The 25,228-nt window shown below is 42.7% G+C and overlaps 1 protein-coding gene and 1 pseudogene across 8 annotated transcripts; one reads left to right on the top strand and one right to left on the bottom strand.

Annotated features, from left to right (window-relative positions):
• Positions 1-518: 518 nt before the first annotated feature.
• LOC122204154 (zinc finger protein 140) lies at positions 519-24,532 on the bottom strand. 8 transcript variants are annotated; one of them, XR_006195511.1, is made up of 7 exons: positions 23,884-24,084; positions 23,644-23,694; positions 21,828-23,144; positions 20,467-20,565; positions 5,843-7,232; positions 3,889-3,981; positions 519-916 (listed from the first exon to the last, which is right to left on the bottom strand). XR_006195511.1 is itself a non-coding variant. In XM_042911410.1 (6 exons), the coding sequence occupies exons 4-6, from the start codon at positions 22,033-22,035 to the stop codon at positions 6,073-6,075; spliced, it is 1,467 nt and encodes a 488-aa protein (XP_042767344.1). In that variant the 5' UTR covers positions 22,036-23,144; positions 23,644-23,694; positions 23,884-23,997; positions 24,282-24,532; the 3' UTR covers positions 4,575-6,072. The 8 variants fall into 8 exon arrangements, 4 of the variants coding, with proteins under 4 accessions (XP_042767344.1, XP_042767346.1, XP_042767345.1 ...); XR_006195514.1 differs by having other exon boundaries at positions 3,889-3,984; XR_006195512.1 differs by lacking the exon at positions 519-916 and adding an exon at positions 3,253-3,287.
• On the top strand, positions 18,419-18,528 carry LOC122204305 (annotated as a pseudogene).
• Positions 24,533-25,228: the final 696 nt, after the last annotated feature.

A 25,228-nucleotide genomic window follows, 5' to 3' on the forward strand; every position in this document is an offset into this window, starting at 1 on the left:
CTCCCCTCCCCCATCTCTGTTTCAGTATTTTTGTTATTGATTCACCTTCCAGTTTACTATCTTTAGTTATGTGTTCAATTTGTGTTTAGTCCATCTATTCAATTCTTAATTTCAGATATGGTATTTTCAATTCTAGAATAGCCACTTGCCTTTCTTATAGATTCTTCTTACTAGTTGAAATGGTTTTTTTCTTCCATTCTTTCCTGTATTTTAACATATTAACCATACATCAAAATCCTTGTCTAAAACCCCCAATATCTAGGCACCTGTATGTCTGCTTCTCTCGTCTGTTTTGTCTCATTGATTACAGGCATACCTCAGAGATACTGTGGATTCAGTTCCAGACCACTACAGTAAAGCACAATATCACAAGAAAGGAAGTCAAATGATTTTTGTTTCCCAGTGCATATGTTATGTTTACTCTTCAGTCTATAAAGTGTGCTATATTGTTCATTTCTATTTAAAAAAACCACACACCTTAGTTTTTAAAATACTTTATTGCTAAAAAAAAATGCCAACCACCACTTGGGCCTTCAGTGACTCATAATCTTTTTGCTGGTAGAGGATCTTGCCTTGCTGTTGATGGCTGCTGACTGATCAGGGTGGTCGTTGCTGAAGGCTGGGGTGGCTGTGGCAATTTCTTAAGATAAAGAAGTTTGACCCATCAATTGACTCTTCCTTTCAAGAATGATTTCTCTATAGCACATGATGCTGTTTGATAGCTTTATACCCAGAGTAGAATTTCCTTCAAAATTAGAGTCAGTGCTCTCAAATCCTGCCACTGCTTTGTCAACTAAGTTTATGTAATAATTTAAATCCTTTGTCATTTCCACAATCTTCACGGCATCTTCACCAAGACTAGATCCCATCTCAAGGAACCACCTTCTTTGCTCATTGATAAGAAGCAACTCCTCATCTGTTAAAATTTTATCATGAGATTGCAGCAATTCAATATAATATTAACAAAAAATAAATATTATGAGAATCACCAAAATGTGACACAAAGACATACAGTGGGCAAATACTGTTGGAAAAATGGCACAGATAGACTTGTTCAACACAGGGTCGCCACAAACCTTCAATTTGTTTAAAAAAAAAAAAAGTATCTGCAAAGCACACTAAAATGAAGTATATATATATATATGTTCCTGTCCTTCACATGCCTAGTAATTTTTTTTTAATTGTGTACCAGACATCATGTTTCAAAGAACCACAGGAGCTCTAGGTTACATTACCTTCTACCAGAGAGTTTCTCCTTTCCTCTGTTTGAGGTGCTAATCACCTCAGTCCCATAAGTTTGAGCTGGGTCAGAGCTACACTGAATTTTTAATAAGCCTCATGTTAGCCTTGTTTAGCCTTTGTATTTTAGGCAGGACTCTCCTAAAGCTTTTAAATCTGAGGGCTTGGTAGGTCCTAGTCTCCGTAACCTCCTACCTCATGCAGCTTCAAATTTCACAGATGGCTTGAGGAGAAGACTGGCTACTTATTTTGGGCAGTCGCCCGTCTCTAGTGGGCTTTTCATTCCTAAATACCACAGACACTGCAGATACTTCACTCTTTCAGCTTTTATTCTAGCCACCCAGGGTTCTGCACAGCCCTAAAATTCAGCATATGTCCCAGGAAAGGGAACCAGCTGTGTGCACTTGAAGATTCTCAAGTTGCTAATCTGTCACGTCACCTTCAAATGACCACAAAAACTTGAGATTTCCCTCTGGAATTTTGGTCCATTTAGTCATCATTGCTTCCACAGTTCAAATATGCCTTTAAAAATATGATTTTTGAGGGGCACCTGGGTGGCTCGGTCGGTTGAGCACCTGACTCTTAATTTCAGCACAGGTCATGATCTCATGTTTGGTGGGATCAAGCCCCACATCGGGCTCCGTGTTGGGAGCACAAAGCCTGCTTGGGATTCTCTCTCTCTTTCTGCCCCTACTCTGTTCACACTCTCAAATAAATACACACTTAAAAAACAACAAAAAACTACTAAAGGGGCGCCTGGGCTCAGTTGGTTAAGCATCCGACTTTGGCTCAGGTCATAATCTCCCGGTTTGTGGGTTCAAGCCCTGCATTGGGCTCTGTGTTGACAGTGTGGACCCTGCTTGGAATTCTCTCCCTCTCTCTCTGCCCTTCCCCGGCTCGCATTCTTGCTCTCAAAAATAAACATTAAAAAAAAACTAGTAAAAATATATTTGTATTTTATCTGCTTTATCTGGTTGTTGCCACAATACTTCATCCTATTTGAAAGTAGACTTGTTGAAAACATTAGAAGTAGCAGTTGAATCCAACCTGATAGTAACATCACATTCATTTGAAGAGAGAACAGTAAAAACTGGTTCACATTCTACACTCACAACAGCATGACAGCTGCATCTAGGAGTTGCCAGATGTGGACAGTCATTCAGCTGTAGACCTAGCTTGACAGTATACAATATAATTATCCCGAAGGTAAAGTCAATTCAGGAAGATTTCCCACAGTAATTATACAGGAGTCATATTCCAGAAGATATCATGTGTCATGTGAATGACTACCCAATATGCTCTTCTATAAAGGATAGACCTATTCATTTGGAGTATGATGCTTTTATACTATATGGGTAACTGAACAAATGACAACAGAATAATGAAAATACTGTGTCTGTCTCAGTTCAAATAATGGTTGCATTCCTGAGCATGTTTCACTAAACTTTACACATCTCGAATATGCAACCCTAAGAAAACTGTCTGAAATACAAACTACTACATAGATCAAAATGCTTTAGCTGGGGATCACCTGGTTGACTCAGTCAGTTAAGCACCCAACTCCCGATTTTGGCTCCGGTCATGATCCCAGGACCATGGGATAGAGCCCCACATTGAGCCCCGTGTTGAGCTCTGCACTGGGAACAGAGCCTGCTTAGGATTCTCTCTCCCTCTCCCCTTTCCTCGCTCATTCTCTCTCTCTCTCTCTCTCTCTCTCTCTCTCTCTCAAAAAAAAAAAAAGCGTTCAAGCTGGATGTTTACCCCCTCATGTGTATTGAGATGGTCATACTATAGGTCACCATTGTTTCTGTCTCAAGCATACAAATAGGAACTGAAATAATATTATGTTCTACAAGTGACCTAAAATGCAGTATCGGGGTGTCTGGGTGGCTCAGTCGGTTAAGCGTCCGACTTCAGCTCAGGTCACGATCTTACAGTTTGTGGGTTCGAGCCCCGCGTCGGGTCCTGTGCAGACAGCTCAAAGCCTGGAGCCTGCTTCAGATGCTGTGTTTCCCTCTCTCTCTGCCTCTCCCCCGCTCATGCTCTGTCTCTCTCAAAAAGAAACATTACAAAAAATAATAAAGTGCAATATCATCCATGCGTTTTTCTCCTACTGTTTGCTGTTTATCTTAGTGTGTCTGGCTATTTTTACAGGATTTCTCCTTGAAAAACAGGCAACTTTCTTTTTTGGGTTTCTGCTACCATTGGAAAGCACTACAGCTTACAAAAAGTGATTATGTTAAATATGGAAAGATGTAACAGATTTGTGTGCTAAAATTGAGAAAGAAAGCAACTATGAACCTTGCTAGCACCTTCTTGCTATGACAAATAAAACATACTGTATAACAGAATTCCCACAAACCATTCACTTTCTTTCTTACTTAGTAGTGTCTTGACATCTCTTATTGTATAATCTAGAAACTACGTATTTAAATTTAATTAAAAATAATGGCATAGTTCTTATTTTCTGAACTATCTCAACCACAAATTAATGAGAATACCTTTAGGATGAGTTACATAGTTCAGGATGATGTTGCATGAAGGGAATTTTATGGGCAAATTGTTATTTTTGAAAAAATGATTCAGGCAATTTGGTAAGCTGGGCCACTACCTGCAAAGGTGCTCCCTGCCTGATTGCCCCACACTTACCTGATCAGAGGCCTCTTATCATTTTTTCTCCATCATTCTTTGATTCTTTCCCTTGCTCCAGTAAGGTCACATTTGATTTAGAAACAGAGAGTCCTGCTTACAAGAGGGAAAAAATAGATACTTCAAAATATTATGGTTCCTCCTAGATCCAGACCCAATCTCTTAATATAAAGGCAGAAAAGCTATTACAAGAAAAGCAAAAGCAGAAGGAAATAAGCAAGCCACTTCCCACTTGTACCAATTTTAATTCATTCTCTCAAGAACATGGAGAAGGAATCCAGGTGGGCAATTTAAAGCCCACTCCCTATTTCCTAAAGAGAAAGCAAAGATACCTAAGTTCAGGTTCTAAATTTGCAGGAATAGTAACCTTGGATGAGGTTCCCATAGTTCTCAGTCATTATGTTCCCATATAACTTCTGCTCAGGGTCCAATCAGCCCCTTCCTCCTGAGACAAGTCTGTGGCCACGTCTAAATGTTACAAACCTCTAAACTGATAAATACATTTGGGGCGCCTGGGTGGCTCAGTCGCTTGAGCTTCCGACTTTGGCTCAGGTCACGATCTCACTGTCTGTGAGTTCGAGCCCCGCGTCGGGCTCTGTGCTGACAGCTCAGAGCCTGGAGCCTGCTTCGGATTCTGTGTCTCCCTCTCTCTCTAACCCTCCCCCGCTCATGCTCTGTCTGTCTCAAAAATAAAACATTTAAAAAAAATTAAAATGATAAATACAGTTTTGTTCACCAAAGGCCCCCATATGGTGCTAGGAAAATAATGCCAGGCACACCAAAGGAAAGGGAAGATTTGTACCACGGAGTTGTTCTGGTAGAGATTGAGGCTTGGAGAAAATTATTAGTCAGCAGCTATGTATGTCACAAGGAGTAGGAGAGAAAAATGCCAGCCTCTCACTTTGTGAAACATTTACCCATACATGAAAAAAACAGACTTAAATAAGGCACTTATTCAAGTGCTAAGTTCCATATTATCTATACTAAATGCAAGGTAAGTTCTTAAAAGGAGGCAGACAGATGCTTGAAAGATACACCTTTAACTGGGACATTAAAAAATGGGCAAGGTGTACATGGAGAGTGAAAACATCATCTGATTTATTTTGACAAATACGTGCTTACAAAAGAAATGTTCCTACTGTAAATGGAACAAAAGAGGAAAACTACCTTGGCATTTTCCTGTGACACACCTTATTTACATTTATTTCAGACTAAAACAGGTCTAGTCATATTCAAGGATAAACATGAGTTAGCATAACCTTAAATCTAAATTCTGTCTCACAGGTAAAGCCATAATATATTAAAAATGTTTCAGTAATCATGTATGTTTCAACAAAAGTGCACTACTCTTTGTTAGTGATATCAATATTGTGGTAGTTGCATTTTCACAATCACAAATGTGTGGAAAAAACTCTGCAAGTACTAGATTAATTAACTAGAAAATAAAATATTTATTCATAGCTTTTTGAATTTGCTTTAAAGCAAAAATCACCTCACCCCCAAAAAAAGAAGAAAAAAAAAAAAAAAGAAAAAAAAAAAACCTCCCACAGATTCCCTCCAGTATGACTTCTCAGAACTCTTAAGATTTTGCCACACTCATTACAATGGTAGTTTTCCCCCCAGTATAATTCTGTAGTTTGATATAATGCAGAAAGTCACCCTATATTCAGTTCATTTATAGTGTTGTGTTTTCTCTTTAGAAGAGTATTTTAAAACCTAATAAATATTGCATGGTACAAAAAAACACTCCTGAATCATTGTGTTTGCATGACTTTGCTTCATTATGAATTTTCTGATGTCCAAGAAAAAGTGCAATCTTACCCACACATTCTGCCCTGTTTGAGCCGACAGATGCAGAATTAGGGCCAATTTCTAATTAAAAGCTTTCTCACATCTATTGGCCACGTATCCTTGTCTGGTAGGAAGTTACAAATGTAGAGTAAGGGAATCTCACCAGATGAAGGCTTCTCAGTATTGACTGATTTCATCTTCTGATATTACAAAAAGAATGCAAAGCTATTAATGGCTTTCCCACATATTCCTAGGTTATTTTTTCTCCAGGATGTTGAATCAAGTATGACCCATTTTTCTTCACATTGAACATATTCACATAAGGCTTCTTCCCAAGAATCCTTTGAAGTCAAAGTTAAGGCATTAACTGTTTGCTTTTCCTAATCCATATTCTTATGTTTTCTCTATAGCGTGAATTCCTTTGTGTTCAGTAAGGAACGAGTGATAATTAAATGAATTCTCATATTCATAAGGGTTCTCTAGAGTGTGTGTTCTCTGATGTTTGGCAAGGTTTGAGCTCCAGCTGAAGGACTTATTGCAAAACTTACATACATAGGGCTTCTCCCCAGTGTGAGTTATCTGATGTAGAATGAGGGAAAAGCTCCGGCTAAAGGTTTTATCACATTCGGTACAAGCATAGGGCTTTTCTCCAGTATGAATTTTCATATGTTGCATAAGGGATGCATGCCACGTGAAAACTTTACCGCAGTCATCACATTCATAGAGCTTTTCTCCAGCATGAATTCTCTGATGTTTAATAAGGAATGAGTGGCATCGGAAGGCTTTCCTACACTCATTACATTCATAGGGGGTTTTGGTAGTATGGATGCTCTGATGCCGAGTAAGGTGTGAAGAACGGCGAAATGCCTTCCCACATTCAATGCATTCATAAGGTTTCTCTCCGGTATGTGTAATCTGATGGCGAATGAGCTCTGAGCCACTGCTAAAGGCTTTCCCACATTTCCTACATATATACTGTTTCTTTCCTATATGAATTCTCTGATGTCGAGTGAGGTTTGAGGCACGGCTAAAGGCCTTTCCACATTCAGTACATTCATAGGGTTTCTCCCCAGTATGTGTTCTCTGGTGTTCAATGAGGAATGAGAGATAACTGAATGTTTTATTACAGTCCTTACACTCATGGGGTTTCTTTCCAGTATGTATCATCTGATGTTTCACAAGGTTTGAGATCTGGCTAAAGGTTTTGCCACATTCCTTACACACGTATGGTTTCTCTCCAGTATGAGTTCTCTGATGTAGCACAAGGGAAAAGCGCCGACTGAAAGTCTTCCCACATTCATGACATCCATGGGGCCTCTCCACGGTATTGATACTCGTGTGCTGAGACAGGGCTCCCTGATGAGACACTGTTCCTTGCTGGATACACCCCCGATTTCCTTGCATCTGAGTATCTTCCTCGAATTTCCAGCCTCCTTTAAAACTGGAATATTCAGGGCCATGGCTTAGAATTCTTCCCACTACCAAACACTGGGGTGAGTCATCTTCATAAATGACATTTTTTCGAGAAAACTCTTTGACCTCACGATTTGGTTCTGAAAATGAAAAAACAAAGCAGTTGTTTCTCTTTTTTTCTGTGTTGAGTAAGATAAAGCCACTCCTCACTTTTTTAATGAGAGATTTTAAAAAAAGGCATCTCAGTAGTGCATAGCTTTCAGTTTTTGTAGTTCTCGTGGAGACTGAAATCAGAACAGTAAGTCCAGAAATTCAGAACATATCAGAGGAGAGATGTAGGTAAATAACAAGAAAAGCTAAGTAGAAGTAACTGACGAGGGAGGATAAAACAGAACACGAAGATAAATAATTGGGAAGGATGGGTTTTAGTCCTCAGCTCCACTTAAACTTTATCTGAGGCCAAAATGACTTGAGAAAGACAATTTCATAATGCTGCTAATAAACTACAAATGTTCCTCACGTCCCACAAAGACATCATACTCTGTTTACTTAATGCCTCTGGAACACCTTACAGTAACTTATTCTAAATGACCAAGTAAGTAAAAGGTACCTCTGGCAATGACGGAATATGACTCTCACTCTAACTCTACTTTCCAAACTGACAGCTGACACTCTACTTTGGTATAACAGTGTCTTCCCATCAGATGCTTTTGATAGACAAACACAGGCCCCGATTTTCTCCAGGCTAACTTTATCATTTTGGGGGGGAACAGAAACTATAATATGAATAATATGAAGACTTTTTTAAAAATATATTCACTCATATCCTAATTCTTAGGAAATATGTAGGAGTAAAAGGCCATGATGTATGCAACTTATTCTCAGATGTTTCAAGAAAAAAAGCATATACCAAAGGATAGAACAAACAAGGTAAAATGTCAGCAGTAGGTAAATTTCAGTAACAAGCTTGTGGTTATTCTTTATACTATTCTTGCAAGCTTTCTGGAAGTTTAAAATTACATCCAAAAACACATTAAAAACTTCGTTTTCCTCTAAAACACACTTTGACATTTATTTTGTTTGAGGGGGTGCTATCTTTTATCATCACTGACCATAAGCTTCTAGGAAATATAAATAGATCTATTTCTTTAATACATATCTGAACAAAGGATCAAGATCTATATTTATAGGGTAGGCATGTAAAAATCAAAGATTAGGATACAGGAGAGAGTGAAATAACAGTTAAGAAAATGATCTCAATAAAGCATAAATTTTTTTTTTAATGCTTATTTATTTTTGAGAGACAGAGAGAGAGCATAAGCAGCGTGGGACAAAGAGAGAGGGAGACAGAGAATCCGAAACAGGCTCCAGGCTCCGAGCTGTCAGCACAGAGTCCGACACGGGGCTTGAACCTGCGAGACCATGTCCTGAGCTGAAGTCGGATGCTTAATCAACGAAGCCACCCAGGCGCCCCAATAAAGGGAAAATCTTACATTACTTTCCTGACTCCTCTATAAACCAATCTCATATCTACTGAGCACCTCAGTAAGAGCCCTGGGGATATAAACTGAATAATTCTTTTCATGAGCTGAGAAATTAAATAGGGAGATAAAGAGGACACAGAAGAAAACAATTAATGATGTAAGAAAGGAGTAAGTTCATTATATTTAGAGTAAAAATTGTATAAAAGATCAGAAACAACATATAAAAATCACTGCAACAGATAAACAAAGGCTTCATTCAAGAAATTAGTTGGGAACTGAAATATATTATAAGTCAGGTGAACCTAGATATTTCATGATATTAGAAAAAGCCATTGATGTTAACTGCACAGAGTTAGTATATTATCTGCCATATGGTTTCCCAGACCAATGAGAGTCAAAAGCACAACCAAGAAAATTAGGTACAAGACATAAATAGAACGCTAATTATATATTCCTCACCCCCCTCTTCCTTCACTCAACATCACCTCCCCTTCTTCAATCGCCTACTATGCCCACACGCTTTTTGGTAATTCCCAAATGGATCTGCTATAACAAAGCACTCACACTTATTAAAAGCCTAAAGGGATACAAAGATTCATTCTTAATGTAACAAATGGTTCCTATGATAAATCAGCACCTAATATGCTCAAAGCAAAAAATTTTAGATGCATTGACTCTCTTCTCATGAAAAAAAAATCCTCTATCACGTTACTTAAGATCATTGAGGAAGTACTTCATATACTACAATGTTGACAGAAAAAAAATCCACCAACCTAGAATTGTGTACCGTACAAAATTATACTTCAAAGGTGAAGGAGAAATAAAGATTTTCTGAGACAAAAACTGAGGAGACATACCATCAGTAGACATGCCTTGCAAGATCCAACACCCATTCATAAAAAAAAAAAAAAAAAAAAAAAAAAAAAAAAGCTCAACAAATTAGGAATAGAGTGGAATTTCCTCAAGCTATAAAGAACACCAAAAAATCTACAGGTAACGTCAGACTTAATGGTGAAAAATCTGAAGCTTTCCTGCTAAATGTGAACACAGGAAGGATGTCCCTTCTCAGCACTGCTTTTCAATGCCATGATGGAATTCTTAGTTAATATAAAAAGACATGAAAAGGGGGTGCCTGGGTGGGTCAGTCAGGCGTCTGACTTCAGCTAAGGTCACGATCTCGTGGTTCATGAGTTCAAGCCCCGCGTCAGGCCCTGTACTGACAGCTCAGAGCCTGGAGCCTGCTTCCAATCCTGTGTCTCCCTCTCTCTCTGCCCCTCCCTGGCTCATGCTCTGTTGGTCTCTCTCTCTCTCTAAAATAAACATTAAAAAAAAAAAAAAAAAAAACGAGGGGAACCTGGGTGGCTCAGTCGGTTGAGCGTCCAACTTCGGCTCAGGTCATGATCTCATGGTTTGTGAGTTCGAGCCCCGCGTCGAGCTCTGTGCTGACAGCTCAGAGCGTGGAGCCTGTTTCAGATTCTGTGTCTCCCTCTCTCTCTGCTCCTCCCCTGCTCGTGCTGTCTCTCTCTCTCTCTCTCTCTCAAAAATAAACATTAAAAAAAAAGACATGAAAAGTAAATAAAAGGTATACAGATTGGCAAGGAAGAAATAAAACCTTTTTTTGGCAGATATCAGTATTATCTATGCAGAGATTCTGAGAAAACTTACCAAAAACCTGGAATAAGTAATTATAACAAGGTTGCAGGATACAAAGTCAATGTACAAAAGTCAGTCTTTCCCATATACCAGCAATGAACAAATGCAGTATGAAACTGAGACATTACTATTTGTATTAGCATACCAAAAAAATGAAATACTTAGGTATAAACCCAATAGAACATGTACCAGATTTGTATGAGGAAAACTACAAAACTCTGATGAAAGATATGAAATAAGAAGTAACAGGGGAGACAGAAATATTCCACATTCATAAGAAGCCTCAATATTGTCAAGATGTCAATTCCTACCTGTGGGAAATAAGCTTAGGAATCCCCCGGGCTTACACCAATGGGTTACAAAGGCATAAAGAAGGACAAAGCCATAAGATGCTCACACCCGAGTTTGGGTAATAAGATCAGGACCCCAGAACAGGGAGGTGCAAAGGCACCCCAGAATAGAGAGGGAGGGGCAAGGGCACCCGAGAACAGCGAGGGGGTGCAGAGCCCCCAGAATAGAGAGGGAGGGGAAAAGCTCCCAGAATAGGGAGGTGCAAAGGTACCAATATAGAACAGAGGTATGTGAAATAAACAAGATTAGGCATTCAGGGCAGAAGTGCCCCCCAATTTAGTACTATAGCAGAAAGGAGGGAAGGACCAAGTTAGATAAACAGGTAAATTGGGCTGTAGATGGTACTCTGCGCTGCAGGCAAAGTTGCCCTGAGCGGAGATGGTTAACAAAAGAAAAGGTGCCTTGTCAACCCTGAAATTACTCGCCCTACCTGTCTCATCCCCTAGGCTGAGATAAACAGAGGTGGTGCCCCATGTCCACTGTAAACAACCTTCCACCCCGCCGCCCGGCGCCAGGATTTTGTTTTGTATTAACCCAAACACCTAACCCCAAATATCTTCAAGACCCCCTTTCCGCCACGTCCATGAGTTAATGTTCACAGATTCATTGTCGCTTTGTGCACATCCGTCGCCATGTTACCCTTCTGATCCCAATAAAAACGGGGCAAAGACCCTTATTCGGTGCTCTTGTCTATTCCCAGACATTAGCCATCTCTCGCTTTAATCCTGTACCCCGCTCTTTTGTTAGACAAGAGAGAACTTTAGACTTAGGGTCTACACTTACCAACCTGATCTACAGACTCAATGAAATCCCAGAAAGCAATTTATAGATCTCAACAAACTTATTCTAAAGTTTATATTGAGAAGCAAAAGACCTAGAATACTTAACAGAGTATTTAAGGGAAAGAACAAAGTCGGAGGACTGATACTACCTAACCTGAAGACTTACTCTAAACTTATAGTAATGAAGACAGTTTGGTTCTAGAGAAAGACAAGTAGATCAATGGAACAGAGTAGAGAACTCAGAAATAGACCAGAATAATTATAGTCAACTGATCTTTGACAAAGGAGCAAAGACATCTTTTCAACAATGGGTCCTGGAACAACTATGCATCCATATGCATTAAAATGAATTAAGACACAGACCTTACACTCTTGACCAAAATTAACTCAAAATGGTCATAGACCTAAATGTAATACACAAAACTATAAAACTCCTAGAAGATAACACGGGGAAACCTAGATGACCTTAGATATGGCAATGGCTTTTTAGATACAATAACCAAAAGCATGATCTATGAAATTAATTGATAAGCTGGATGGACTTCATTAAAATAAAAAACTTATGCTCTGTAAAAACCAGCGTCAAGAGAATGGGAAGACAAGCTGCAAACTGGGATAAAATATGTGCAAAAGACATATCTGTTTAGACCTAGCATCCAAAATATACAAAGAACTCTTAAAACTCAATGAGAAAATGAACAATACAATTTTAAATTGGACAAAAGACCCAAATAGACACTGCACCAAAGAAGATACACAGGTGGCAAGTAAGAATATGGGAAGATATTCGACATCATGTTATGAGAGAATTCTAAATTAAAATGAGATACCAGTACACACTTATTAGAATGGCCAAAATCCCATCCACTAACATCAAATGCTAGCAAAGATGTGAAGCAACGGGAACTATCATTCATTGCTGGTGGGGATGCAAAATGGTAGAACCACTTTGGAAAACAGTTTGGCAGTTTCTTAACCAAACATACTCTCACCACATGATTCAACAATTGCACTCTTTGGTATCTCCCCGAATTAATTCAAAAGTTATATTCACACAAAAGCCTGCATATGAATGTTTATAGCAGTTTTCTTTAAAATTGCCAAAACTTGGAAGCCACCAAGATATCCTTCAGTAGGAGAATGCAAAAGTAAACTGTACTTCATCCAGACAAAAGAATGTTATTCGGCACTAAAAAGACACAAACTTGGGGCGCCTGGGTGGCGCAGTCGGTTAAGCGTCCGACTTCAGCCAGGTCACGATCTCGCGGTCCGTGAGTTCGAGCCCCGCGTCAGGCTCTGGGCTGATGGCTCGGAGCCTGGAGCCTGTTTCCGATTCTGTGTCTCCCTCTCTCTCTGCCCCTCCCCTGTTCATGCTCTGTCTCTCTCTGTCCCAAAAATAAATAAAAAACATTGAAAAAAAAAAAATTTTTTTAAAGACACAAACTGTTGACCCATGAAAAGGTATAAAGGAACTTTACATGCACAATGTTGAGTGAAAGAAGCCAATGTGAAAACGCTAACTACTGTATGATTCCAACTATATGACACAATGGAAAAGGCAAAACCATGGAGATAATAAAAAGATCAGTGTTTGCCAGGGGTTGCGGGACAGGGTGGGGGGAGAGGAACACGCAGATCGTGAAGGATTTTTAGGAAAGTAAAAGTATTCTGTATGCTACTAAAATGGTGGACACATGTCATTCATTATACATTTGTCAACACCCTCAGAATACAGGGGCGCCTGGGTGGCTTGGGCGGTTAAGCGTCCGACTTCGGCTCAGGTCATGATCTCACGGTCCGTGAGTTCGAGCCCCGCGTCGGGCTCTGTGCTGACAGCTCAGAGCCTGGAGCCTGTTTCAGATTCTGTGTCTCCCTCTCTCTCTGCTCCTCCCCTGTTCATGCTCTGTCTCTCTCTGTCTCAAAAATAAATAAACGTTAAAAAAAAATAATAATAAAAAAAATAAAAAACCCTCAGAATACACACACCACCACGAATGAACTCTAATGTGAACTATGGACTTTGTGTGATGATGTGTCAATCTAGGTTCATCAGTTGTAACAAATGTACTATTGTGATATGAGATTGTGGTATGGGATGTCCACAGTGTGAGAAGTTGTGGTGGGGTGGGGTATATAGGAACTCTTGGTACCTTCCACTTAATTTTGACGTGAACCTAAAACTACTTTTTAAGAAGTTTATTAATTAAAAAAAAGCATTACAGTATTTATAGCAAAGAAAGGTTTAGGGTATTTTTATTGCTACAATAAAGACTGAGGGATATAAATATACAAATTCACTAGCACTCCTGCAGAAAAGCAATATAACTTGTAAAAAAAGAAACTAGGTAAAGCTGCTTAAGAATAAGTTCAACAACATACGGGGAATGCAGGGAGTTTACACGGAAGATTCAAAATTTTACGAAGCTGTGAAAATAACTCCCATATATGTACTTTAGCTCAGTATCAGCATCTGGGGGCTTGTTAAAAATACAAATTTGGGGGGCACCTCGGTTAAGCCAGTTAAGCGTAGGACTCCTGGTTTCGGTTAAGGTCAGGATCTCACGGTTTCGTGAGTTTGAGCCCCACATCAGGCTCTGCACTAGCAGCACAGAGCCTGCTTGGATTCTCTCTCTCCCTCTCTCTCTACCCCTCCCCTACTCGCACTGTCTCTCTCTCTCTCTCAAAATAAATAAACTTAAAAAAATGCAAATTCTTGGGGCGCCTGCATGGCTCAGTTAGTTAAGCATCTGACTCTTGATTTCAGCTCAGGTCATGATCTCATGGTTCGTTGAGATCGAGCCCTGTGTCACTGTCCGCGTGGAGCCTGCTTAGGATTCTCTCGGCCTCTCCCCCACTCACGCTCTCTCACGTGCTCCCTCTCTCAAAATAAATTAAAAAAATAAAAAATGCAGATTCTTGGGTTCTACACCAAATGTAATGACTTAGATTTTTCCAGAGTAGGGTCTGAAATATGTGCTTTAAAACTCTCGAAATGACTGAAATTTGAGAAGCACTGTGATCTCTTTAAGCTCCAGAATGATACCCAGTTACCTACTGAACTGATATATTCAAGTATCCCACAAAGCCCCAAAACTCAGTCACAAATTGACAGTCTTTCCTTCCCCTTCACTTTTTTTTCCCCCGAGTAACGCCATGGAGAGTGCCGTCAACTACGTTTCCTCAGGCTTCTTCGGGTCTTTTATCTACTCAATCTCCAGGTCCCTTTGAGTCCACTTCCTTACTTTGTTACCAACCTGCGTTCCTCCGCTCATTCCCTGGACCCCTCCATACTTCATGTGACTACATCTGGCCGAGGTCAAGGCAACACCTCCTAGATGAGAGCTGTTTCCTAGTCTTGCTTCCGACAAACCTGTTTTCCAAACGTTAGCTAAGATAAAACGCTCGCCTGCCTAAAATCTTTTAATGACTCCCTAACAGGGAGGAGCTCTAGGTTCATTAACATGGTTTGTAAAGCACCTGCACGATCTGACCGATGTTTTCCCTAACCATCCTTAATTCCCACCATTTTCCTCCTTTTACTTTACTTTATACTCCTGTTCAATCTAGACTGAACTTCCTATTCTCATTTTATTAGTATCCTCTTTCTACATGCTATAACTTTGCTTTTTTTTTCCACTTACAAAACACAAGATGAATGGTTCCAGTCGTGTAAAGATGGAGTTCGTGCACTCTGACCTGTCTCTCCTACTGCATGTAGGTAAACGCTGTGCACAGAATGCACATCTAAGAGCCCTAAAAAGTAAAGGGTAGCAAGGTGATTAGAGAAGGAAATCAGACCTTAAAGTAACAGTGAACTGGTGGTGAGTTTCTTAGGTTTTTTTCCCCCTCCAAATTCTTCACGCTTAAAGCCAAAGGCAGCATGAGACCAGGAACTGGGCAGTAGGTATGAGGAGAAAGAGCTCCCAGAGAAGCCTCTATTTCTGGTCTGAGGAATGGGAAAGAGGGTCTATACTAGTCAGAGAGAAATCTTATCTTTTGTCTGTTCATTTCCCATTCCTGCCTAACCCCAAGGCATCTAGCAGCAGTGGTGGCCATACAGGCTCTTAAAACTCTACGAAAGGAGTTTTCTCTCTCAGCAGAAAAATCCATGTTCCCAAGAGCACAGGGATCCCACCCACTTTTATTCTTTTTCTCCCTGTCTCCTTGTTACTCAGCTACAGAGGCAGACACAGTTGCAGGAAATACAGAGCAGAGGGGAAACTAAAGGTCTGCCTTTCTACCCAGAAGACTTGAAAGAGGGGGGCCTGGGAGCCAAAACATGTAGGAGAGGTAGCTCAGGAAAGTGCTCCTGTAAAGTTGTGTATGAAATCCTGGGCTCAGGGCGCCTGGGTGGCTCAGTCAGTTAAGCGTCCGACTTCGGCTCAGGTCATGATCTCACAGTCCGTGAGTTCAAGCCCCGCGTCGGGCTCTGTGCTGACAGCTCAGAGCCTGGAGCCTGCTTCACATCCTGTGTCTCCCTCTCTCTCTGCCCCCTCCCTGCTCATGCTCTGTCTCTGTCTCAAAAATAAATAAACATTAAAAAAAATTAAAAAAAAAAAAAAAGAAAAGAAATCCTGGGCTCATCCCTGAGTTGCATGTGCATGGATCTGACCCTCCATCACATACCAGAAACTGTGAAAACGGAAACAAAGGTGAACAAACCGCGCAAGTTCGGAAAGGCCAGTAGGAGGTGCATATGCAAGACAAGTACGACAGACCCACAAAGCCTTTAAAGACAGGGCTGTCCCGGAGCCACATACATAGGAGAGAGGTTAGAACTGATGGCTTCAAACTTGCTTAAATAAAATTAACATCTCAATGTGACTTAAACAAGGCCCAAAGTCTTAAAATATCAAAATGAATACATTACAATGAAAGTTACAGGACATACAGAGAAACAGAAACGTTTCATTATCCTGCAGGGCAGGACAACCAGCACGCACTTGTGACGCATTTATGTATGGACAGTGCACTTAAAAAAAATACTAGGGGCACCTGGATTGGCTCAGTCAGTTAAGCAACTGACTCTTGATTTTTGCTCAGGTCATGATCTCACAGTCATGGGATCGAGCTCTGCGTCGGGCTCAGTGTGGAGGCTGGAGCCTGCTGGCAACTCACCCGCTCTCCCTCTCTCTGTCCCTGCCCCGCAGTGTGTGCTCGCTCACTCACGTTCTCCCCCCCAAAAATTTAAAAACTTATATGAATAAATAATTTAAAAAATACTAGGCAAAACTGTTATTTTGGTATGAAAAATGACATTCTGCTCATGTAGGAAATGTCCCATTTATTCATCGATAGTGAAGTACTGTAGAGTGAAATGTTGAGATGTCTATAATTTACTTTTTTAATTATTAAAAAAAATTTTTTTAATTTAATTTCTTTTGAAAGAGAGAGAGACAGCATAAGCAGGAAAGGGGCAGAGAGAGAATCCTAAGCAGGCTCCATGCTGACAGCACACAGCCCGATGCAGGGCTCAAACCCACAAACCATGAGGTCATGACCTGAGCCGAAATCAAGAGTCAGATGCTTAACTGACTGAGCACCCAGGCGCCCCTGTAATTTACTTTTAAATTATTCAGCAAAAAAAGGGTGCCGTAAGGCAAATACAGTAAAATGTTATCCATTATTAAATCCGTGACTAAGACTGAATAGATGTATGCAAGGATAGAAAAAGAGAGATTCACTAAAGAACAGAGAACCCAAAAACATACACAAAAAATGGTATTTAAGTTATGACAAACTGAAGACAACAAAAGGAAAGGACAGACACATCAGTGCTATGAGAACTGGATCTGCTCACAGAAGGGATCAAAACTGACGAGTAACTCACATGACGCACAAGAATAAGCTCAAAATAGGCTATGGACCTAAAATAGGCTATGGACCTAAATGTGAATGGCATAAAGACCAGGCTTTTTAAGAGAAAATACAGGAAGACGTCTTCATTATGACCTCATGGTAAGAAACAGTTTCTTAAACAGTCCAACCATAAAGGGAAAGATTGGTAAATCTGACCACACTAAAATTAAGAATTTCCATTCATCAAAAAAAGTTATTAAGGGGGAAAGTAGGCCACATGTGAGAGAAGATATTTGCAGTGAGTGACAATAATTAGCAAAGAATCTGAATCTGAGATATGTAACGTCTACAAATCGGTAAGAAAAAGGTAAGTCATCCAATACATGAGCAAAAACCTTCAAGAGGCACTTCACAAATGACGGTATCTAAATATCCCATAAACACACAGAATGGTGCTCAACCACATTAGTAATCAGAGAAATGCAAGTTTATGACAGGCGGGGACACTCACCACTATCCTAACGAGGAGGACACAGAAATGCAAGCTTAAGCCACAAGCTACCACTGCACACTCTTCTGAGAGTTGAATATTATGGTGCCTAACTTTTGGGCATTGGTGAGTTTGGGCAACAAGAGGACCCCACGTACGGTGTTTGTGAGAACGTAAGTCAGTAAAAGCACTGTGGAAAACATTTTGGCATTATCTAATAATGTGTAGGAGGGTCACTGTCCTCTGACCTAGCGATTCCAGCCCTAAATATCACCCCAGGAAACCCGTGCCAGGGTACAGGGACAATAGTAACACTGCCTGCGACAGCCCTAAAACGCAAACAACCCAAGAAGGCCTCAATAATAGAATAAATGGGGGAAGGCTTAGCTGTACAATGAAACGACCTCTAGGGTAATATGCAAAATGCATAAATCTTAAAAGTACTTTTCAGAAGCAAATCACAACATATACATTATGAACCCCTCTATGTAAAGTTCACAAACATACAAACCTAAACTATAGTGATTACAGACACAAACAGATGACAAAGCTATAAAGAAAACAAAGTAAGTTACTCCCATTAAAGAGAAGGCTGCCTTTGAGTGGGGGCAGGAGTGAGCACTCAGAAAGTTCTTAGGGACCTGGCAGTGTTCTATTTACTGACCCGAGTGGTGGTTACATGGGTGTCTTAGTAATTGGTTAAGCTGCAGATTTATGTTTTATGCATTATTTCTGTGTGATATTTCACCTTTCAAAAATGTACTGGACTGCAGCCAATTAAGCCAACCGTGCTGTCTCCCCACGGGGCCTGGTGTGCAGCCTCCTCGGTCGTATATGCAGCCTGTTGCTTCTACGAGTTGCCTTAGAGGAGGCAGTCCTTTCCAGTGGACCTTCATGTCTGACCTCATGCTATCCCCAATCTGGGCTCCAGACAGGCACGTGGGGGGACCTTTGGAAAGCCCCAGGACACCATGGCCAGGGTCCGCACAGGCCAAATCATGTCCATCCATACCAAGCTGCAGAATAAGGAGCATGTGATTGGCACCCTACACAGGGCCAAGTGCAAGTTCCCTGCTGCCGGAAGAGCCACATCTCCAAGAGGTGGGGCTCCACTGACTCTAATGCGCATGAATTTGAAGATATGATGACTAAAAAAACAGTTCATCCCAAATAACTGTGGGGTCAAATACATCCCTAATCGTGGCCCCCTGGACACATGGCAAGCCCTGCCCCCCACCTTTGTGCCACCAATAAATCCTACTCTGTTTGAAAAAAAAAAAAGGGGAGACAGAGGTACTAGAATGAACACACAAAAACTGGACAAGCTGTATTAAGGTAGCGGAGGGGCACTTCGTCCCTCGGGAGAGCATTAGACTCTCGATCCTTGACGTCATGAGTTCAAGCCCCACACTGGGCACAGAGATGGGTGGAAGCGAGGGAGGGAGGAAGTAGCGGGACTAGCGGCAATTCTTCCCTCCCTTCCCCTGTACACAGTTTTATTGGTTTTATTATTTTTACATGTACAAGAGGACACTGTTCTTCAGCTCACACTTAAATGAAGAACTCTCCCCGCATTTGCTCCACTCATGACTTCAGCCCACATCAGTACCTTCCACACCCTCCTGGAAGTCTGCAGCACGTGCAATTAACCACCACTCTCCCGACAGATGGAGCTCAGTGTTCCTGACACCTGCTCCTGCTCCCTCACCAGTCCTTCCAAGCTGCTGCTTCCGGCACACGGAGGCAGTCTCCGGTTATCTCAGTGGAAGGTCAGTGTACCTCCAGGAGAGGTTCGTTTCAGAATCAACGAAAGAACTTACGGAACCCTGCATGAATAAAGAATTTAGGCTCCATAGATCTTCTAGTCTACCCTCCATAGACTCTTCCAGGGCAGGGCACGGCCATTTGTTTTTAAAGAGCTTCACCAGCCATTCTCCTGTCAACTGAAGGTGAAGGTTTTCAGGCACTGCTCAATCTCAGGGCTTCAATTTTTGCTTCTGAGTGTTAAAATTCCCACGTCTACATCTCCAACTTGAACTGTTTTCCATGATCTATTCCAACAGCCTATGCATCTCTCCACTTGGAAATACCATCCTCTACTCACACCAAGCACATCTCCTTACAAATTCAGCACCTACTCTCCAAAACTGATCTCTTTCCTGTCTTTTCTGCTTCTATTACTACTATCCCTATCCAAATCATCTAGGCCTAAACAAACAGGAATTCGTTTTTCCTTACTGCTGAACTGACAATTTGAGGACATCTAATGAAATTATTTACAGACCTATTATATCTCACTAGACTATAACTTCTTTGGTGGTTATTATACTTTTTTATATTTTCTACTCTCTGTAGCACCTAAGAGAAAGCCTTTTAAATAAACATTAAAGGAATGTGTGAGTGAACGAATAAAGCCATCAGGTAACCAAAAAGCAACGAATCAGTCTTTCCAAGGTGGCTAACTGGAACAGCAGTACACAGAAAAAATATATACCTTTTAACTTAGGCAACAGAAACAGAGGTCAATTTCAAGAAAGACAGGGGGGAGACTTCAAAAAGAATTGAAATCCAGAGCCCAGACAGAGCTAACGATGGAAAGAAAGCACACATCTATTTGTAAGAAAGCGGGGAAAGCATAAGATGAGAACTAAAGGCAGACTGGTAAGTGGGTGTGAACGTGGTTCCTTATGGAGCTGTGTGGGCAAGACTTCATAGTCTCCATACCTCTGCTATCTTTAAGGGAAAACTTTCCAACCAACATACAAAAAAGTATTGCATTCTCATTGATTAGTTGGGTTGTTATTAACTTACTCACCTGAAAACAGATCTCTTCTCACACCTCTTTTCTCCAACCAGGGCTCTTTGCCTTGCTCCAATAAGGAAACCACATATGGCTTAGAAATGTTAAGACCTGCTTGCAGAAAAGGAAATAAATTCAAAATCAGTCCTTCAGTCCCTAGAAGAGGAGCCATTAAAAGAAATGCCAAGGGTGCCTGGGTGGCTCAGTCGGTTAAGCATCCGACTTCAGCTCAGGTCATGATCTCACAGTTCATGGGTTCGAGCCCAGCGTCAGGCTCTGTGCTGGCAGCTCGGAGCCTGGAACCTGCTTCGGATTGTCTCTCTTTGTCTCTCTCTCTCTCTCTGCCCCTTGCCTGTTCATGCTCACATGCTCTCTCTCTCTCAAAAATAAATAAATATTTTTTAAAAAATTTTTTAAAGAAATACCAGATGTAGGAACACCTGGCTGGCTCAGTTGGTAGGGCATGGAACTCTTGATCTTAGGGTTGTGAGTTTGAGCCCCACACTGCATGTAGAAATTACTTAAAAATAAAATCTTTAGGGGCACCTGGGTGGTTCAGTCGGTTGAGCGGCTGACTTCAGCTCAGGTCATGATCTCATGGTCCGTGAGTTCGAGCCCCGCGTCGGGCTCTGTGCTGACAGCTCAGAGCCTGGAGCCTGTTTCAGATTCTGTGTCTCCCTCTCTCTGACCCTCCCCTGTTCATGCTCTGTCTCTCTCTGTCTCAAAAATAAACAAACATTAAAAAAGAATTAAAAATAAATAAAAAATAAAAATAAAATAAAATCTTTAGGGGCACCTAGGCAGCTCAGTCAGTTAAGTGTCTGTGTCAGGCTCTGCGCTAACAGCATGGATTGCATGGGATTCTCTCTCCCTCTCTCTCTGCCCTTCCCCCGCTCACTTACTCTCTCTCAAAATAAATAAATGTTAAAAATAAATAAATAAAATTTTTCGAAAAAGAAATATCTACCAGATGTAAACATGAACGCTAAGGATTCAGTGCTTATAATCCATCTTAAAAAGTTAAAAAAGAGGGCCATCTGGTGGCTCAGTCAGTTGAGCGCCCAACTCTTGATTTCAGCTCAGGTCAAGATCCCAGCCTTGTGGGATCAAGCTCCACATTAGGCTCCTTGCTGAACGTGAAGCCTGTTTAAGATTCTCTCCCTCCTTCTCCCTCTGCCCCTCCCCACTCACACACTCCCTCTCCCTCTCTCTCCCTAAAATAATGAATGAATGAATGAATGAATGAATGAAAAAAACAAACAAAAAGAAAACTAACATACCTCCCTTGGGAATATTAAGTCAGAAAACCAAGATTTACAACAGCCGTCCCCAAGTTTAAATTCTGACTTAGAGGAGATAAGAAGGAATACACTTACCCAGTGAAACCAGGTGGCTGTAGTTCTCCAACATCACATGTCTGTACAAATCTCTTTGAGTAGGCTGAAGCCATTCCCACTCCTCCTGGGAGAAGTCTATGGCCACATCTCTGAATGTCACTGACCCCTGAAATGATATACAGATATCTGCACAACCAGCACCCATGCTCCCAAAGGCCCTGATTAGGAGTGAAATGAGTCTCCCCATGGAGAGTAGACAGTGTATGCACAGAGTAGCAATGGGGGTTTTCAGAATTCTAATTAGTAAGAGCCTAGCTGTTTTGTTTTATTGCATAATTGGAGAAAAGGAAAAAAATAAATAAAATTTGTCCTGACATAATTTACAATTTTGTGAAAGATAAAGGATTATACACACGAACAACATGGATTTCTGCCTTTTGTTGTTCAAGTTCTTAGAATCTTAGAACACTTAATGAATAACAAAGACAGTCCTTTTGTATTCAGTAGGCAGTGTATATTTTCCTTAATAGCAGCCTATTTTAATGAGATCCAGCAAGAATATCTTCATGGTAACAACCGGCTACAGCAGACAGCAGCAGTACCTTTAAAAAGGGGCATGCACTCAAGGGCAACACGGTTATCGCCATTCCTGAAAAAAGGGCTATGAAACTTACCGGCGATGTGAGCAGTGTCACAGAACAAGGATACGCAGTAAGAAAGACTACCCAAGGAAGACATGTCCCCCATCCCAGAATGGAACCAAAAGCTTTCCCCTCAGGGTTAGGAGTAATAATGTGCCCCCACGTCACGGCCTGCTTTTGCACTGCTTCAGTAACCCACAGAACCATGAGCAGAAATTTTAAAAGGGGTCAAACTAGTAAGAGCTCCAGATGCATGGCAGTTGTATCTTACAGTTAAAAAAAAAAGGTTTAAGCGATAAAGGTTACTGACTAGTAAAGGAAGCTATTTTCTCAACAACGGAATCTGCAGCACAGATGGAAACTGGACTCCCCAGCAAATTTGGGAGAGCATCTGGATTTGGAGACAAGCATGAGACAACGTATGTAGGGCAGAGAAGTAGAACTAAAAACAGGAACTAAATCAAACAGCTGGCCTTCTTACCCCCACCTCTGTGAAACAACTGCCAGAGATTTTGTTTGCCCCAGCTGAACCCCCCACACCCAGGATGGGTCAGGCATCAGAGTCACTTGGGAGTGACTGTTGAACTGCACGCCCAGAGTTTCTGGTTCAGAAGGTATGGGAAGGGAGCTCATGACTATACGCTTCTAGTAAGTTCTCACGTGATGCGGATACTGCTGGTCCAGGAATTCCACTTTGAGACCACTGACACAGGTGCTGAAAGTACATGCTTAATCAGAATATGACTGGGGCAGTCGGGTGGCTCAGCCGGTTAAGGATCTGACTCTCGACTTGGGTTCAGGTCATGATCTCACGGTTCCTGGGATGGAGCCCCACTTCTGACTGCGCTGACAACGAGGAGCCTGCTTGGGATTTCCTCTCTCCCTCTCTCAAAAATAAACAAACTTTAATATGTACGACTGAGAAAGGGGTAGCTGGAGCGAGGGACAGAGTAAAGCACTCCTCATTCTAACACTGGGAAAAGGAGGAAGAGGTGACCTAACACACCCGCCCCCTCCCCCGCCGGCTCCCGACCTTCCCCCAGGTCCGAAACCCGCCCACAACCGGACAGCTTCCGTCCACCTTCCCACGTCCCCTCAGGTCCAGGTGCCCGAAGGAGAGGACCAGAGCAGGGCGCTTCCGGAGAAAGCCAGCCTCTGTCCCCCAGTCCTGAAGCACACAGATGCCCTGGGAAAGAAAAAAGGAAGCAGCTCACCTGAGACATGGCTCGCGGCGGGACCGAGGAGCGCAGGGGGAAACGGCACAGCTGGCAGCGAGACAAGGCAGCCCTGAGCGCGCGGGCCGTCCCGGAGCGACCAGGCCCCACCGGCTGCGGACTCCCACCGCGGCACAACCACCCACCCACCCTTCCTCGTCACCCAGAGGACCGGGGCCGCCAAAGAGAGTCCCTCCCAGCCACGGCGTGGGATCCGGGGAGCCTAGACCTGACCCGCACCCCGGCACCGCCTCCTGTAACGGGGTCACGGGACGGCGCGTTTCCTCTGCGCCTTTAGCCGGGAGCGGGGGACGAGGCGTTCTCGAGCTGCAGATGGTCTTCGGCCCGGGCCACCTGGAGGGGATCTCGGACAGAGGGGGCTGCTTTAAGTGTCTTGGGCCCAAGCGAGCCAGACTTTCGGATCCGCGTCCGGGGAGGGACTGCCCGCCACAGCCTCAGGCACCAGACCCCCGGACCAGGCCGGGCCGCGGACGACTACACTTCCCAGGACCCACCGCGGCCGCGAGGCCGGGGCAGAGGCGCTCCCATCACCCACCACCAATGCCCGAACGCCCCGCGCCTGCGCACACAGCGCCAGAGCCCGCGGGCCTCGGAAGACTACACTGCCGAAGACCTACCGCGGCCTCCCCCGCGAGGGCTGAGGCGCTCCCCTCACGCACTACTACTGCCAGGATGCCAGGCACCTGCGTACGCAGCGCCAGAGCCAGGGGGCCTGGGACGACGACACTTCCTAGGACTACACTGTGGCCCACACACTACGACTCCCAGAATGCCCCGAGACCATTCCAAAATCCCGTTGGCCTCAACTACGATTCCCATAATGCCCCACGTCCCGAGCCGGACACCAAGACTCCACCCTCAGACCAGCAACGAAACCCAAACAGACTGCGGGCCCCGAACTTCCGCGGCAAACCACCAGCGTCGGCGGCTGTAGTAAACGGAATTCCCGCGTGAAGGGCTGAGATTCTAAGAGACTCTCGCGCCAGGACAGCGTTGGCTCCCGTCGGCCGAGCCCGGACGCTGCATCCATCGGACGTGACAGGAGAACGCAGCCCCGGGGTGGCCCGGCTCCTCCTCGCAGGTTCTGACCTGCCCCGACGCCCTTCGGAAAGAGGAGCTGGAGTAGCTGAACTGCCAGAACGACCTAGGGGCTCCTTTCCTCCCTACGCCGTGCAGGATGCTGTCGTGGCCGCGTAGGGAAGGTTTTGGGGCGCAAGCCAGACACCGCCCTGCCCTTAAAGAGCTCAGGGTCCCAGGGGGAGGGAGGCGGGAGGAGGAGCTAGACACTGAAAGAGTCGGCCCATTGAATCCGGGAGCATTGTTCCAGGTGGAGGGAATAGTTTGTGCAAGACTTAAAGGCAAGAAAAAAATGAAGTCCATTATTAAAAAAAAAAAAAAAAAGGAAGGAAGAAGAACTCCATTGGCTGATGGTGGCAGAGGGAGAGGTTGGGGGGATGGGCAAAATAGGTGAAGTGGGAGTCACAGATTTACAGTTATGGAGGAAGTCATGGGAATAAAAGGTACAATATAGGAAATACAGTCAATGGTACTTTAATAAGGTTGT

This window comes from Panthera leo, chromosome D3 (genome assembly GCF_018350215.1).
Source record: "Panthera leo isolate Ple1 chromosome D3, P.leo_Ple1_pat1.1, whole genome shotgun sequence".
Lineage (NCBI taxonomy): Eukaryota > Metazoa > Chordata > Mammalia > Carnivora > Felidae > Panthera > Panthera leo.

Coding starts and splice junctions, on each gene's coding strand:
- LOC122204154 (XM_042911410.1), bottom strand. CDS start 22,035: ATGGGGAGACTCATTTCACTCCTAATCAGGGCCTTTGGGAGCATGGGT. Junction 20,566..21,827: donor CAGCCACCTGGTTTCACTGG/GTAAGTGTATTC, acceptor CTTTTCTGCAAG/CAGGTCTTAACATTTCTAAG. Junction 7,233..20,466: donor GAGAAGAGATCTGTTTTCAG/GTGAGTAAGTTA, acceptor TTTCATTTTCAG/AACCAAATCGTGAGGTCAAA.